Below are 15,797 nucleotides of genomic sequence, written 5' to 3'. Positions count from 1 at the left end.
TGAGGATAAAGACACTTTGTCTGGGCATCTAACAAAGGATATTCGGCCTGAAATGAAATCTGTTTCCAGTGATGCTGTCTCACCTGATGAGTTTTACTAGCATTTCCTGATTTTTTTTTGATTTTCATTACCATCAAGTCAATATCTTAAAGAGGATTTGAAAATAAATGTTATATGCCATATCAAAACTCTAATCAAAAACGAGAGCACTACCATTTTCTATGCTCTACACATCTAAGGCATCATCTGAATTCAGATGGTTTAGTTATGCTTTGTGCAGGACAAATACATTTTTTCTATTATTGAGAATGTATGGGTAAAACTATAATTTATAACTAATTTTTAGCCAGCAGCTGGCCATGCTTGGGGAAAATCCCCACCAAAAAAGTTTTTTATTTACATCAGAAAAATAAATTTAAGTAATGCATTTACATTCATTAAAAAAAAGACTATTAATACAAAAGAGATTCTGGTAGATTGCAATTAAATACCTTGAACAATAATCTTTCCAAGTGTATTGGCATGCCCAGCAGCACTGGCTGCATAACACATGTATTGACCGGAATCAGCAGCATTTAGCGTGTCCAAGATCAATGTGCAGGAACCATCTTCATCCTCGATAATAATGTGATGTCGGTCAATCTCCACGAGTTTTCCATCTAGTGAAAACAACATGAATATGCTCAGAGGAATTAGTGACATTTTTCTGCAGTTTTCATTATAATATCAACAGATATCCACAATCCAGCAGGCAAAAGTAAATTATGTTGATTAACCATCTGGCTTTGATTTAAAAAAATAAAATAAATCTTTAGCTATGTATACACGGGACATAGACATCACTGGAAAATCCAACATTTAATCCCGAATCCTTAATACCCTTGAAAAGGTACTGGTGATCATCCTTCTCAAGTAAGGTAAAGGTAATCCCGAGGTGCCCAAGGACTAACAGTGTAGAGGGAAGGTTGCCAGTATAAAGAGGAAAGAAGAAGTGGTGAGAGGGGCAAATGGGTGATTATCATCCTTCACCCTTCCTCGATCTACCAATCACCCACTAACACCAGTCTCACCACAAATGCTGCTTGGGCCACTAAGTTACTCTAATAGATTACTGCTACCATTAATTCTGGACAACCCCAACATCCTTCTTGAATCAAATCTGAGCAGGTTTGACGGAGATTAAAACTGCTAACAACACTCAAGGTGTGAGTTCATCAATGCATTTTCCTCACAGGATTGTGTTTTCAAGAACTAGAGGGCATAGGTGAGATGGTGAGAGGTAAACGATTTAAACACGCAGTGGGTGATGGGTAAATAGAACAAGCTGCCAGAGGAGGTACGTAAAATAGCAACATTTAAACAGACATTTGGACCGGCACATAGAACAATGCAGCACAAGAACAGGCTTTTTGGCCCACAATATCTGCGCCGAACATGATGCTAAGACCAACTCTTATCTGCCTGCACATATCCCAGATCCCTCCAAATGCAGAACTGTTCAAGGCAGACCCAGAACTTGCAGCTGAAGTATTTGTACCACTTTTCACAGCTATTTGGGAAAGGAAGGATATACCTGATGACTGGTGAGAAGGAGTCACCATTAGGATACCAAAGAAAGGCAACTTAAGAGAGTGTAACAACTGGAGAGGGATTAACACTTCTATCAATTCCAAGCAAGATTCTGGCAAAGATTATTATACAAAGTATCTCAGAAGTACTAGACAAATAGCTCAGGAAAGAACAGGCAGGATTTCGTGGTTGGAGGGGATGCATTGGCCAGTTATTTGCCCTTCGTAACATTATAGACAGTGAACAGAGTGGCAGAGACAGATATACATCAACTTTGTTGATTTCGAGAAAGCATTTGACAGCATCCACCGAGACAGCCGCTGGGGCATACTACGAATGTATGGGATCCCACAGCATATGGTCGGTCATTAAGAGCTTCTACGCCAACTTTTCTTGCAGAGTGGGGAACAGTAACCACACATTCCAGTTGAAGACAGGAGTCTGACAAGGGTGTGTGATAACGGCGCTACTCTTCAATATTGTTATTGACTGGGTGATGCGTCAGACAATCGAAGACCAAGCATGCGGCATACCATGGGCCCTCTTCTCAGCATTGGAAGACCTTGATTTTGCTGATGATTTGGGTCTGGTCTCCCACACTCACAAGCACATACAGGAAAAAACATCCCGTCTCAGTGACTTTGCACAACAAATTGGCCTGAAGATAAACCAGAAAAAATCTGAAGTAATGACACTAAACATCCAAAACCCCTTGACAATCCAAGTGAATGGAAACAATCTTCCCATAACTTAGGTATGTTGCAAAGCCTACCTGAAGCGTCGTTGAAAATCTATCGCTGTGGGTGTGCGCGATTTTGGCGCCATTTAGAGGGGGGCGGGTTTAAAACGCGATTTTCTCTAGGCTGTTCAAATCGAAGATGTTCAGCCTAGTTAATTATTAACGAAAAATCGCTGGAAGACCCCGTCGCAAAAGCTATTATTAGGTTTAAAGGCCTCGTATAATAGTTATAGTAGTTTAAAAATCAATCTCTAAACCCGCGACCGCCAGCAACCGCAGGGTCCCATAGAGCAAACCACAGAGGGTATGTAGCTTATTTTTACATTAAAAAGGGCTTCTAAAGATCCCTTTATACAAAGTTTAATATTGCGAGTAGCTCATTTTGGGCCCATTATATCCCGCAGTATTTTTCTCGGCATTTGGGGCACAAATCTACCGCAATGTGAACGTTCTAAACCAGCGCGTTCCACAGGGACCCACTGGAAAGCTGATTTAAATGGGCATTTATTTACAGCAATTGAACACTAAATTCCTTCCATTTGGTCTATAAATTAATGTGAATGAGATTTAAAAATCATGTTTTATTGTGAATTATTTGTGAATATTATTTGGACATTTAGGCTATTTAAAAATGTTAATCATTTATTAAGAAATGGATAGATGTTTAGATCTAGTAATTGAAGTCTGAAATTAGCTACAATTAGGTAACTAACTAATTATATGCTTTAATTTCAGGTCATCCAAGTAAGATTATTTTATATTTGTTTCAGAATGCTTCAATCTATGATAACTGAAATTTTCATTCAGTTCTCTTAATTTTTAAGAAAGTTATGGGCTTTTGACTGTTCACGATCACAGCTTTTTTGTTATGTCCATAGAAAATCAATAGGGAACAAGATGCTCATTTCCGAGTATGAAAATGGCCATAACTTTTTAAATACTTGAGATATGAAAGTGAATTAGGTGTCAAATTAAACTTATTTTTATGCTTTATCTGATGGGATAAATTACAGACTTGATTTTTTAAATCTCAAAATTTTGTAACATTGCTACATAACTGAGGAGTTTACCTATCTTGGTAGCAAAGTCAGACACGATGGCGGAGCACACAATGACATCAAGAACCAGCTAAACAAGGCTAGGAATGTTTTCAGAATGCTAAACAATGTTTGGAGGTCCAAGCAATACAGCACCAAGAACAATCTGAATTTACACCAGAGCTGTGTTCTCTCCACCATCCTATATGGCTCGGAATGCTGGAGAACAGTGAGCGGCATCAACCAGCTGTCGGTCTTCCATACTAAGAACCTGAAAAGAATCCTTAGAATATTTTGGCCAAACACCATATCCAACCAAGCTCAATGACAACAAGAGAGCATGGACACCATCATCACAAGAAGGCGCTGGAACTGGATTGGCCTAATACTGAGAAGAGAACCAGACGGCATCCCAAGAATAGCCCTGCACTGGACACCGGAAGGGAAAAGAAAAAGAGGAAGACCCAAAATCACCTGCCGTCGAAATGTAGAGGAGGAAATGAAAACAATGGACCTGACCTGGGGTAGTGTCCAGAAGCTAGCCCAGAACAGACAGGAGTGGAGGACCTTTGTTGCTGCCCTACATGCTAGGAGGCATAATAGCCAGTAAGTAAGAAAGTAAGTACATGTGCACAACCTTTTATCCGAAATTCCAAATAACGAAAAGCTCCGAACAGCGGACATTTTTTCGGTCCTTGAAGAAAGGTCCTTGAAGACGTTCACCGAGGGCGGCCCGCAGAGGTGACAGCGGAACCTCCGGTCGGTCCTCAAAGAAAGGGGAACTAAATCCCCATTCATAAAAGAGAAGGTGAGGGTATATTGCGCGGGAGGGTTAATAATTGACAATCTGCTGCTGCCTGCCCGCTGAGTTAAAAGGTTCCCACGGTAGACTCACGATACACAGTGTATTGTGAGTCTTGCGTGGGAACTTTTTAACTCAGTGGGCAGGCAGCAGCAGATTGTCGCTCCCTTCAGTTTCACCCCACCTACACCCCTCTGCTTCCCGGCCATGTGTGTGATCCCTTCCCTCCCCTCTCCAGCTCCCCGCCCATTGCACCGGCGCGGGGGCTTTGCACTGTCTTCACGTCGGCGATGCCAGCAGGTCAGTGCCAGTCACCGGAGACGTCAGGACCAACGGGACACCGACCCCCAGGCCCACTGCAAGCACGGAGATCCCAGAGACCCACAGCCAGCAGCAGCCCAGCCCCGTTCCAATTCCAGAGGAACACACTCCCCGTAGGGACAGAAGCTGATGGTGTGCAAGGTACGTCTTGTTCTTGGGGTTGCGGATGAGGGGGCGCAGCTCGGGCTGTGGGCGAACTGCCACTTGTCGCTGTAGCGGCCCATCGGGGAGCGAGTTCCTGTTGGTCCTGACGTCTCCGGCCACCCCCCTGGACAGGAGCTGAGAGACGTCAGGACCACCAGAAGCCGCTCCCCGATGGGCCGCTACGGCGACAAGTGGCAGTTCGCCCACAGCCCGAGCTGCGCCCCCTCATCGGGACACCGACCCCCAGGCCCACTGCAAGCACGGAGATCCCAGATCAGCAACTCCAGCCCAGCCCCGCTCCAACTCCAGAGGAACACGCTCCCCGTAGGGGCAGAAGCTGATGGTGTGCAAGGTACGTCTTGTTCTTGGGGTGGCGCAGCTCGGGCTGTGGGCGAACTGCCACTTGTCGCCGTAGCGGCCCATCAGGGAGCGGATTCCTCTGGAGTTGGAGGGACAGAGAGACACAGCGGCTTTTGAGAATGGTGGGCAATCACTTCCAAAGTTCTGCCCACACAGTCAGTACACCTCTCCTACACTTGTCTCCCGCACTAAGATCATCTCGCAGAGAATGATCCCAGCCTAACCCTCCCTATTCTCTCCTATTCTGCAAGAAAAAACTACATTGAAGTCTCAAACTCACGATCGAGTAACTGCCGGGATCGAGGCGCAAACTCGCGACCTTGCGGATATGAGCCGAGCACTCTACCACTGAGCCAGCCGTTAAAATCTACGCTAAAAATCTTCCATTCCGAAAGCCGAAAAATTCCAAATTACGAAAAGTGTCTGGTCCCAAGGCTTTCGGATAAAAGGTCGTGCACCTGTAGTGGGTGCATGGAGCATGCTGCCAGGAGGGCTGGCGCAAGCAAATACGATAGCAATGTTTAAGAAGCATTTAGACAGGTACATGAACAGACAGTGAATACAGGGATGTAGACCATGTACATTGGGGTAATGGTCAGCACAAATGTTATGCATTGAAAAGCTTGTTCCTATGCTGTGCTATGTTTTTGTTTACTTTCTTAAGTCAGACTCTTTGCAGTTCCGATCTGCTAGCTTACTAGAGATCAAAAATCTAACCTGTAGTTCTCCTGTCCATCTAGATTTCCTTACATAACTGAACAATTAACTCTTAAAAAACCATAGAACGGTACAGCTGCCTCCACCACCACCCCTAGCAGCATGTTCCAGGCACCCACCACCCTCTGGGTAAAAAAGTTGCCCCGCATATTTCCTATACATTGCCCCTCTCACCTTAAAGCTTTGCCCTCTAGTATTTGGTATTTTGATCTTAGGAAAAAGGTTTTGACTGGAGCTAATACCCCCAATTCAATCAAAATTCTGGAAAAACTCCTCTGCACCTCTTCCAAAACCACCACATCCTTCCTGTAATGGGTGACCACAACCGAACACAATACTCAATCAATCAATCAACCTTTATTGTCATCTTGCAAAGCAACAGTTGTACAGTGCAAAATGAGAAGACGTTTCCCAAGGGAATACCGGAGCATCGCACATGAAACTTAAAACATTTCACACATAATAACAGTAAAAACAATCCAGTCCCTGATAAAACAGTATAAATAGTTAAAAGCAGGTAAAACAGCAACATTAAATGTGGCAAGTCCTAAAAAGCTGCATGATAACTTCCTGACTTTTATACCCAATGCCCAGACTAATTAAGGCAATGTACCATATGTCTCTCTCTTTTCAGAGGCTACCGTGAAAATATGAAATAGGATAATAATATTGATGGCTCATGTTTTTACTTAGTAGATGTAGCAGTAAAGTAAAATATTACCTTTGTACCATGTGATAATTGGCTTAGGATTTCCAATGACCAGACATGCTAGTTTCACTGTTTGTCCCAGTTTAGCAGTAAAATCTGCTAGTTTCTCCACGAATTCTGGAGGATCTATAAAAACAGGAACTTAATTCACAATCTTGTTTATCCATTACATTTTCTGAATTCAAATTCTTGTTTTTTGGGGGTAATTTAATTACATAATAACAGAAAGAAAACATCAGCTTCACCAAATATCCATGGCTGACAGGTTTAAAAAAGAAGCATGGCTCTTTCATAAATCCATTCCTATTTGGGTACACTTCAAAGGGTAATTATATAACTAGCAAAATATAAAGGGCAAACCAATTGATGTGATGTATTTGGATTTTCAGAAACCCTTCAATAAGAAGCCATCAAGAGATTAAAAAAAAAAAGAATTCTATTTATCAAAGAAAGTAACTGGTTGAGTTAGTTAGCTGAACATGGCATTCCACATGTGGCATACGATCTGTTCAACATTAGTAGGATATATGTGTATACTTCCGACTGGTCAGAAAGTCCAAAAATTATTTACCACAAATGAGATTTCAAATCAAAATGATGTCAAGTTAAGAAAATAAATTTAAAAATTACATTGTCTCAGATTTTAAAAAAAATCAAAGGTTGAGATTGTGACAGACTGCAATGTAAAACAAGATTTCATTTGCATCTGCATGTGGAAACTTTAGACCACTTCCTGTGGTCAAACATAATTCATACCTCAAGACTGGCAATGGGTCACTCTAAAAATAGTTGTTAATGGGATAAGTTTTGGAAGGATAAAAAATATATATGGGATATAGCTATGAAAAAATATCAATCATTACAAAGAATAAGCTCAATATGAGGCTTCACTCTTATTATATGTACAAAAAATAACGTTTCATTATTTGATGTATAATTTTTCAGAAACCAACCATAAATTAGATGCACAATTTTTATTACTTGGGTTTGTCAGGTACTTACTCCACGCAGGAATACTGAAGCGCTGCTGTATGCCACTAATGTCTTTTAACCATGATATCTTTATGTTCACAGTTCGTGCTTGGAGAGTATATTTACGCACAGAGTCTTCTCTTTCATGCCAAATTTCAAAGGATCGTTCATCACCTTCCACAAAGTCATTTACATCAATGTTTGTGAGCTAGGTGAGGAAAAGTAGTGTAAATTCTGAATTATCATTTTTTTTTAAATAGATTGTTATTTTGGCTTTTCATCTTTCAGACTGACAATTATATGGAAAAACTATTATCCTCCTCAAAAGCCCATAGCTTCTAAGAGTTTTTAAAAATAAACTACATACACGCCATATAGTAATGCAAGAATACAAAATATCTTTCTGATCAGAGGCCATCAACTTGAAATGTTAAATCTGTTTTTATCGTCACAGATGATGCTTGACCTGCTGAATAGAAAAATAATTTTCTTTTTGGAAAAAGGAATGAGTTGACTATCAAAAAAATCCTAAATGAAAGCAGAAATGTTGTGGCCTGGTTTCAGTTCTGTTGCAGTCTTTTTGTGCCAATTGCTATAAAATGGGATGACAATGCAATATATCTCAAATTCAGCACAACTCAAACTTACTCAAGTTTAGAAATGTTATTGGGCTCAAAATGAAATTAATTGCCATGTGACTTTCTGCTAACCTTTGCAAACCCTTGAGGAAGTTCTCAAATTAAGTACGTTTAGTATGTAAATGCAAAATAAAAACAGAAAATGCTGGAAATGCTCAACAGGTCAGGCTGCATTTGTGAAAAGAGAACCGGAACTGTAGTCACTAATAGTAAGATTAAACGAGAATTTACCAGTTCGAAGTTTGATCATTATTTATGAGGAGTACGTTGAGGGAATACGTGAAGAACCCCGCCAGGACGCATGCGTGTCATTCTTCAAAGCAGCGGTGTGAAATCACAGATAACTGTAATGACTTAAACATAGTAAGATTAGAGAAAGAAATACCAGTTGAGTATATGATCATGGGTGGGAGCGGAGGGCACGTATTCCCTCAACGTACTCCTCATAAAATAATGATCAAACTTCGAACTGGTAAGTTCTCGTTTAATCTTACTATTTTACTTCGGAGTCACGTGAGTGACTACGTGAAGATTTCAAAGCTCTGTGATTTCATGCCGTGGAAACGAGTCAATGCATCACATCTGCCTTAATGACTGTAGGAGGAATTGTGTCAACATAATTTAGACATGAATCCGACATTAAAATCCATGAAATTTATTAACACAAATTATAACCCCTATTTATGGGGTAAATTAAATTACAGAACTTAAAATTGTTTCTGCAAACGTTCCAGGTTTCATGACTGGTTTATGATAAAATAGTTGGAATGTTTTTTCCCTGACCATCCACCTGCCTTGAGGATTTGGTCCATTGGTACATCCAACTGCATAGCTGCCGATGTAGCTGCAGCCCTGGTGGAATGAGATTTAAAAATATTATTATCCACCCCAGCCTGTGTTAGAACCTGTTTCAGCCATCTTGAGATGGTCTGGACCGTCACTCTTTTGTGTGGTTGCTTATGGCTGACTAAAAGTGCCTTCTCATTGCCTCTGATGGTTTTCGTTTTCTCCATGTATAACGACAAATGTCTTACTATACAGAGACGATCATCTGTTGGGTAAGACCTAAATTCTATATTGAGGCCTGCTGATCCCTGTCTGTTCTGCTTTACTAATTCATAAATATGAAACATAATATTTTCAGATGAAGAAGTCATGTTGTCCAGTCTTAATTTATGTAATGGCTGTACCCTTTGTGCCATGACCAATGCCATTAGCATGACTGTTTTTAATGTCAGTCTATGTAGGGACAGAGCTGTTGCTGGAGCAATTCCTGAGCATCTTCAGGACAATACTCACATCCCATATTTGGGAGTACCTGGTGCTTGGGGGATTGGTATTAAAAATTCCCCTCATAGGTTTTGTTACCAGTGGGTGAGTCCCAACAGAGTGACGCTCTGTTCCTTGCCATAGATAAGTTGATAAGGCACTTCTGGCGCAGTTGATGGCACTATAACTGAGCCCCTCATCATAATGGAGGCCTGCCAGGTATTCCAGAACAGACGGGATGTTCATATCTCTGTAGGTGATGCTGTTTTTGTTACAATACATCTCCCACTTCCTGATATAGACCAGATACTGTTTTTTGGTGGACTGTCTTTGGGCCGCCGAAATCATGTTCACTGTTCGGTCCGTCAGTCCCAGCTGTAGTAGAGGTATTTTTAAACTCTACAAATTAATAAATTCAAATAGTTATGGCATGGGTGGCTATCCCTTGTTACGGGATGAACCAACAAGTCTGGTCTATTCGGGATGGTGATACATGGTTCTAATACCATGTTCAGTATCACTGGGAACCATGGTCGAGTAGGCCAATCGGGTACTACCAAAATACCAGACGCAGAGTCCTGCTGTATTTTCCTTAATACCTGACTGATGAGGCAGAAAGGAGGGAATGCATAAATAAACAATTTCCCCCCAATGCAGCGAAAATGCATCTGTCGCCGCTGCCCCAGGGTCTGGTTCCCACGAAACATAATTTGATAACTGGTGATTAAGCCTGGATGCGAATAGATCGATATCTGGTGTTCCATATCGTGCTGCAATATCAGCAAATACTTTTTTATTCAACATCCATTCGGTGTTTTCATTAAATTTGCGTGACCTGGTGTCTGCCACTAAATTTAGTTTACCTGGTAGGTAAGTAGCTGATATCCAAATATCTCTCTGGATACACCACTGCCAAATTGTATTAGCCAGATTGTCACATGATGCCGATTTGTTTCCACCCATGTGGTTGATATATGCTACCACGGTGGTATTGTCAATATGTAGTCTAACATGCTGATGATATGACCCAGTACAATATGAGTTTAGGCCATAGAATGCACCCAACATTTCCAGGTAGTTTATGCCCAGTGTGAGTAATAATGATGCCTCCTGAGCAGTCCATCTACCTCGACAGCTGGAGATGGAATTGGTGGCACCCCAACCAAGTGCACTGGCATCAGTTTGTAGCACCATTGAAGGGTTGCTGATAATGATTGGATTGAAACAAAGCCAAATGTTATCTATCCACCATTTTAGTTCCATTATAGCTTTGATTGGTAGCTTCATTGGTCTGTCAAAATGACCAGCATTGATTTTGAGTGCTTGTATTTTTGCTCTCTGTAAATTTTGGTAATGTAAAGGTCCAAATTGTGTGGCTGGAAAGGCAGCCACCATTTTGCCAAATACTTTTGCTACCAATCTGATGGATGGTTTACTGATGTCAATGAGGTTATTGCAAGCCTCTATTAAGTCTATAGCCTTTCCCTTTGGCAAAGTCACCGACATGTGAACTGAGTCAATGGTGAACCCCAAATAGTCCATTGTAGTGGAAGGCGTTAATTTAGATTTAACTGGATGGATAATAAACCCCAGTTTTTCAAATAACTGTTTTGTGGCTGTTAGTTTGTTTGGCCAATTCCAAAGTTTTGCCCACAATAAGTATGTCATCTAGATATGCCATGACCATGTGTTTTCGTTTCCGTAGAAACGCTAGGGCTGGTTTCAAAATTTTTGTGAACAGTCTGGGGGCTGATGTTAACCCATTTGGCAGCGCTCTATACTGCCAATGCTGTCCCATCCAGTTGAATTTTAAGAAACATCTGTGGTCACCTCGTATAGGCACTGAATAGTAAGCATCTTTTAAATCGATGCTAGCCATGAAGTAACCTTTGGAAATCAATTGTTTAGCAGTAACAAAGGTTTCCATTTTAAAATGAATATATTGTACAAATGTATTCAATTTGGTCAGATCTATGATGATGCGACAACCACCATCTTTTTTGTTTTTGGTAAATATATTGGACACGAATTCTAGCGGTTCGTGTTGGGATTTTTCAATTACACCTTTTGCGTAAAGCCGCTCCAGTTCAGCATGCGCTTCTGATTTCTCTTTACCAGAAAGTACGAACATTTGGTTCGGTATATGTTGAACTGGAGGGCTGTACATGTGTATAATTTCTATTGTATATCCCTGGATACTGCTTAAAATATAAGTATCGGTAGTTAACATGCTCCATGCATCCAGAAAGGAGTGTAATCTCCCCCGCAACCTCCATGCTCCCTGTAGGGATTTTGTAGGGAACCAGACCCACCTACCTCCATAGTTACCAGTGGCAGGTTTACTTCTTTTTGTAAATCCTTCGTTGATGTTGAGGCGGTGGTGTCTGGGTTTGTGGTTTGGTTGATGTTGGAGGTTCGCGTATCTTCCAAGAAGGCTGGCCTGGGCCATGGCCTAAAAAAGACTCATGTTTGGTGTACCGGACCTTCGAGCTTTCACCAGTCGGTCTTTTTCTACTGGTGGGTGTGTAGGGGTGCTGTCTGTGGCTGTAGTGGGTTTTTGATGAAGTCCCTTTTATGAGTCCCAGGGTTTTTGCTTCCTCATTGAGCTCCTTGACTTGCTTCGATAGGTTACCTCCAAATAGTAGTATTGGTGGTTTTATGTTCCCAGGTTTGCACAGACCCGCGAATTTCGGATTTAAAGTGGGTCGGATGGCATTCTTTCTGATGTTGTTTATCTCATATTGAGTGTTGCAAGCAATGCCAGTGCATCCTGTTGGTCCTGGGACATGTCCTTCTCATCCACTGTGCGGGTGAATGCTGTTATCCCTGCTGTTAGGAGTTTTAATACCTTTTGGAGTTTGACATCCATGCCTCTAACTCCTATTCCAATATGTTTGCATATACAAGTACTGACTACTGGAACATTCAGGGATATAGAGTTACCAGGTGTCTTGATGTGGTGTCCAATACAGCCTGTTCTTGTAGCTGGTTAAAAGACATATAGTCTATACTGGCAGCAAGCTTTTGCTCCAGGTTTTAGCCAGTCTGGTCTGGCTGTATGAAGTTGGACACCATGTCCAGCAGATTTTCTCGTTCCTGCATCCCCTGCACACTTGATTTTTCTTCTGCGAACCCCTCTTCAGGATCAGCCCAGTACTGACCCCCAGTGCTCCCTTCTGATGAGGGAGAAACACTGTGCAGCCCTACAAGAGGTGCTGCTGTGGGTTTTCCATAGAGCCCACAGTGACTCGACTCCATCTCCCGGAGCCTCTCACGTTGGAGCAAATGCTCCACACACCGCTCCATCCGGCTCCAGCGCTCACGGTCGCTGGCCGCCCGCGGTTGCTCAAAGTCGGACTCATCTGAGTCCACGACTTTGTTAGTTTTCTGTCTTGCCTTACCGCCCGGCTGCGGAGTGGATCTGGCCGGTGCGGAGGCGACATCGGGCACAGCTGATCCCATTATCGGTGATTCAAGTGCCGCTGGCCGCTGCTGGCTGCCCGCTACTCCGCGGTCCCCCCCCACCAGCTTTGTAGCAGCCCTTGTTGCTTTCTTTGACTTGTCCATGCTTCCCACCTGTAAGTTGGTATAGGAAACACACAAAAAGACCGCAGAGTAACTCTTACCTGCTGGTTCCGGCTTTTTAAACTGCCGCTGCGGGGGAACGTCGTTCCACCCCGCCTGACGTTTCGCAATGCGTGTAGCGATATGGCACGCATGCGTCCTGGCGGGGTTCTTCACGTAGTCACTCACGTGACTCCGAAGTAAAACAAACATATGCCAGATGCTTGCGATATATATATTTTCCTTCTCTGGTTAAAAACATAAATGAAATTTTGGCTGCCAATTATGCCCAAATTGCCATTTAGGCCTAAAGCAAAAACTCTACCCCTGCAGGCAATCAGCATCTGCACACACAACTGTCAGCATGCAGAATTGTAATGGACTTGCCCTTCGAAAGACAAGTTTTCCAACTTTTTAAAATTCTTTAAATTTACTTTCTGTAATAAATATACATTTTGGAATCTTTATCTGTTAAACTGTTTTGTCGTAATGCTATCAATTATTTGCAAAAGTTTAAACATTGTCACTTGATTCGTATCTTCTATAAAAAAATAAGATAAATCATTAATCCCTTCTTGATTGATCTTTCTCGTTAATACCAGGCTGACCATTGACCGATTTGGTGAGATGTTTGCAGAGGTTTGTAACACTGACAGGATGACAAATACTGTTTACATATGAAAGATTCAACCTTAATAATAATAATAATAAATTTTATTTATGGGCGCCTTTCAAGAGTCTCAAGGACACCTTACAAAAATTTAGCAGGTAGAGGAAAAACATGTAAGGGGAATGAAATAAATTGTAGAGACATGACTAGTACACAAAGTAAAGACAGAATTCAATTCAAAACACAATATGAGGCAATTAATGCACAGATGAAAAGGGAGGGGGACGTGGGGCTAAGGATAGGCAGAGGTGAAGAGATGGGTCTTGAGGCGGGACTGGAAGATGGTGAGGGACACGGAATTGCGGATCAGTTGGGGGAGGGAGTTCCAGAGCCTGGGAGCTGCCCTGGAGAAGGCTCTGTCCCCAAAACTGCAGAGGTTAGACTTGTGGATGGAGAGGAGACCGGCTGATGTGGATCTGAGGGACCGTGAGGGTTGGTAGGGGGAGAGGAGGTCAGTGAGATATGGGGGGGCCAGATGGTGGAGGGCTTTGTAGGTGAGGATAAGGATTTTGTAGGTGATCCGGTGGGAGATGGGAAGCCAGTGAAGTTGTTTGAGGACTGGAGTGATGTGATGCCAGGATTTGGTGTGGGTGATGAGTCGGGCGGCTGCGTTCTGGACCAGTTGGAGTCGGTTGATGTAGATGGAGCTGATGCCAAGGAGAAGTGAGTTGCAATAGTCCAGTCAGGAGGAGATGAAGGCATGGATGAGTCTTGGGTGCGGTTTAGTTCAGCCTTCTGAGTCAAGCATAGTGTCTGTGCAGTATATGATCACAATCCAGTGGATCAAGCTGGGAATTATTCTTGCATGGAAATGAGGAAAAATCCTGCTTGGGTGTAATGTTAGCTCCAACATGTGTGAATCTACTAATATATTCTGTCTAGTTGCATGGAATAGCAGCATTTGATCACACGATAACCAACAAAACTTTGGACTTCTCTGGGAGATGACTCAAAAGGACCATATTTTGATATTATGAATTGGAACTAACCAAAAAAATACAATTCTCAGTTGAAAGAAAAAATGTAATACCAACCTTCATCAGGTTTTTAAAGGCATAACATTGTGAATCTGTTCTGCTGTCCCTTCTTGATTTGCAGACCAGTAAATGGTTTTTGAAGAGAAAAATAATACGCTTGTGACCTTTCCATGATAGTTTTGCACCTGGAGCTCCCTCCCATACCAGGAAATGCCCCTAGGAAAAAAGATCAACAATTCGGTGCAATTAAGAACAAATTTTATTTTTGTGTGCACTAGTTCTTAATTCTCCAACCCTGGGAAAATGTATATATATTATGAGCTCCCCAGAGCAAGTCATAGAGGAGGGCACAATTACAACATCTAAAAGACACACGGAAAGGTAATATTTTTATCACATTGATAGGAAAGGTGTGCAGGAATATGGGCCAGGTACTGTTAAGTGGGACTAGCTCGGTAAGGCAACTGGGTTACAGACAAATTAGGCCAAAGGGGCTGTTTTCATGCTGTATATCTCTATGACTCTATAAGCTTCTTAGTGTATTCTGCAGCATGGTTTCTACAAACTCTGTAGTTGTCAATTCCACTGATGCAACACGGGAAAGGATTTTGCCCTGAAACTCAAGAATGTGAACGTTCTTCTCCTAAGCAAAACGAAACATCTTCCTAAAATCCTGTTTAGCCCCGTCAGAAATTTATACGTTTCCATTTGATGTCCTTTGATTTTGCTAAACTCCAGTGAATGCAAAATTTGTGAACTTAATCTCTCCTCATAGAGCAGTCCAGTCATCCCAGAGAGATGAATTTCTATAATGTATAAGTAACAAACCTCATAAATGTATTACTTTTCCTCATTGACATTTACATAGAAATGTAGAGAACTCTACAACAGTTTAGGTAAGGCTGCTTGCATCAACATTTCCAAGACGTTGTCCTACAACTTTAGGCTGTGCACGCCATACGCAAGAAGAAGAACATTTCCAAGGCTAATCAAGTACAGCAATACATTCTGGACTTCAAAAAGACGTCCTTATACTATGAACAAAAGATAATTTTATTCATTTAAACAAAGAAAGATATTTCTAAAAATACCTGTCTGATTGGGTCACCAAGAGATTCCAAAGTCCCTGGATAGTTCTCGATCATTGAAACATGTAGGTTGTTATCAGCTTGCTTAGGAAGAGCAGATACTACAGCATATGCTTCTTCTAACAAAACACAGTTTTTATTGCTTCTCGCTTTGTTGCGAATTAGCTCCTGTGAAAGACATGTGAAATAAAAATTATTCCATAACTCTGTGCCATTCAGGA

The 15,797-nt window shown here is 41.8% G+C and overlaps 1 protein-coding gene across 4 annotated transcripts in view; it reads right to left on the bottom strand.

Annotated features, from left to right (window-relative positions):
• Positions 1-15,797, bottom strand: part of obscn (obscurin, cytoskeletal calmodulin and titin-interacting RhoGEF) — a 435,173-nt gene that overhangs the window by 108,519 nt on the left and 310,857 nt on the right. For all 4 annotated transcript variants that reach the window (XM_033043588.1, XM_033043597.1, XM_033043606.1 and 1 more), the window contains 5 exons: positions 15,580-15,744; positions 14,546-14,704; positions 7,401-7,578; positions 6,411-6,524; positions 492-659 (listed from right to left, as the gene is read on the bottom strand). In XM_033043588.1, coding sequence (XP_032899479.1) covers positions 492-659; positions 6,411-6,524; positions 7,401-7,578; positions 14,546-14,704; positions 15,580-15,744 — 784 coding nt within the window. The remainder of the gene's footprint in view (positions 1-491; positions 660-6,410; positions 6,525-7,400; positions 7,579-14,545; positions 14,705-15,579; positions 15,745-15,797) is intronic.

Source organism: Amblyraja radiata, chromosome 2, assembly GCF_010909765.2.
Source record: "Amblyraja radiata isolate CabotCenter1 chromosome 2, sAmbRad1.1.pri, whole genome shotgun sequence".
Taxonomy (NCBI): Eukaryota; Metazoa; Chordata; class Chondrichthyes; order Rajiformes; family Rajidae; genus Amblyraja; species Amblyraja radiata.
The sequence above is the reverse complement of the archived record's forward strand: the minus strand, read 5'-3'. Positions and strand labels throughout refer to the sequence as shown.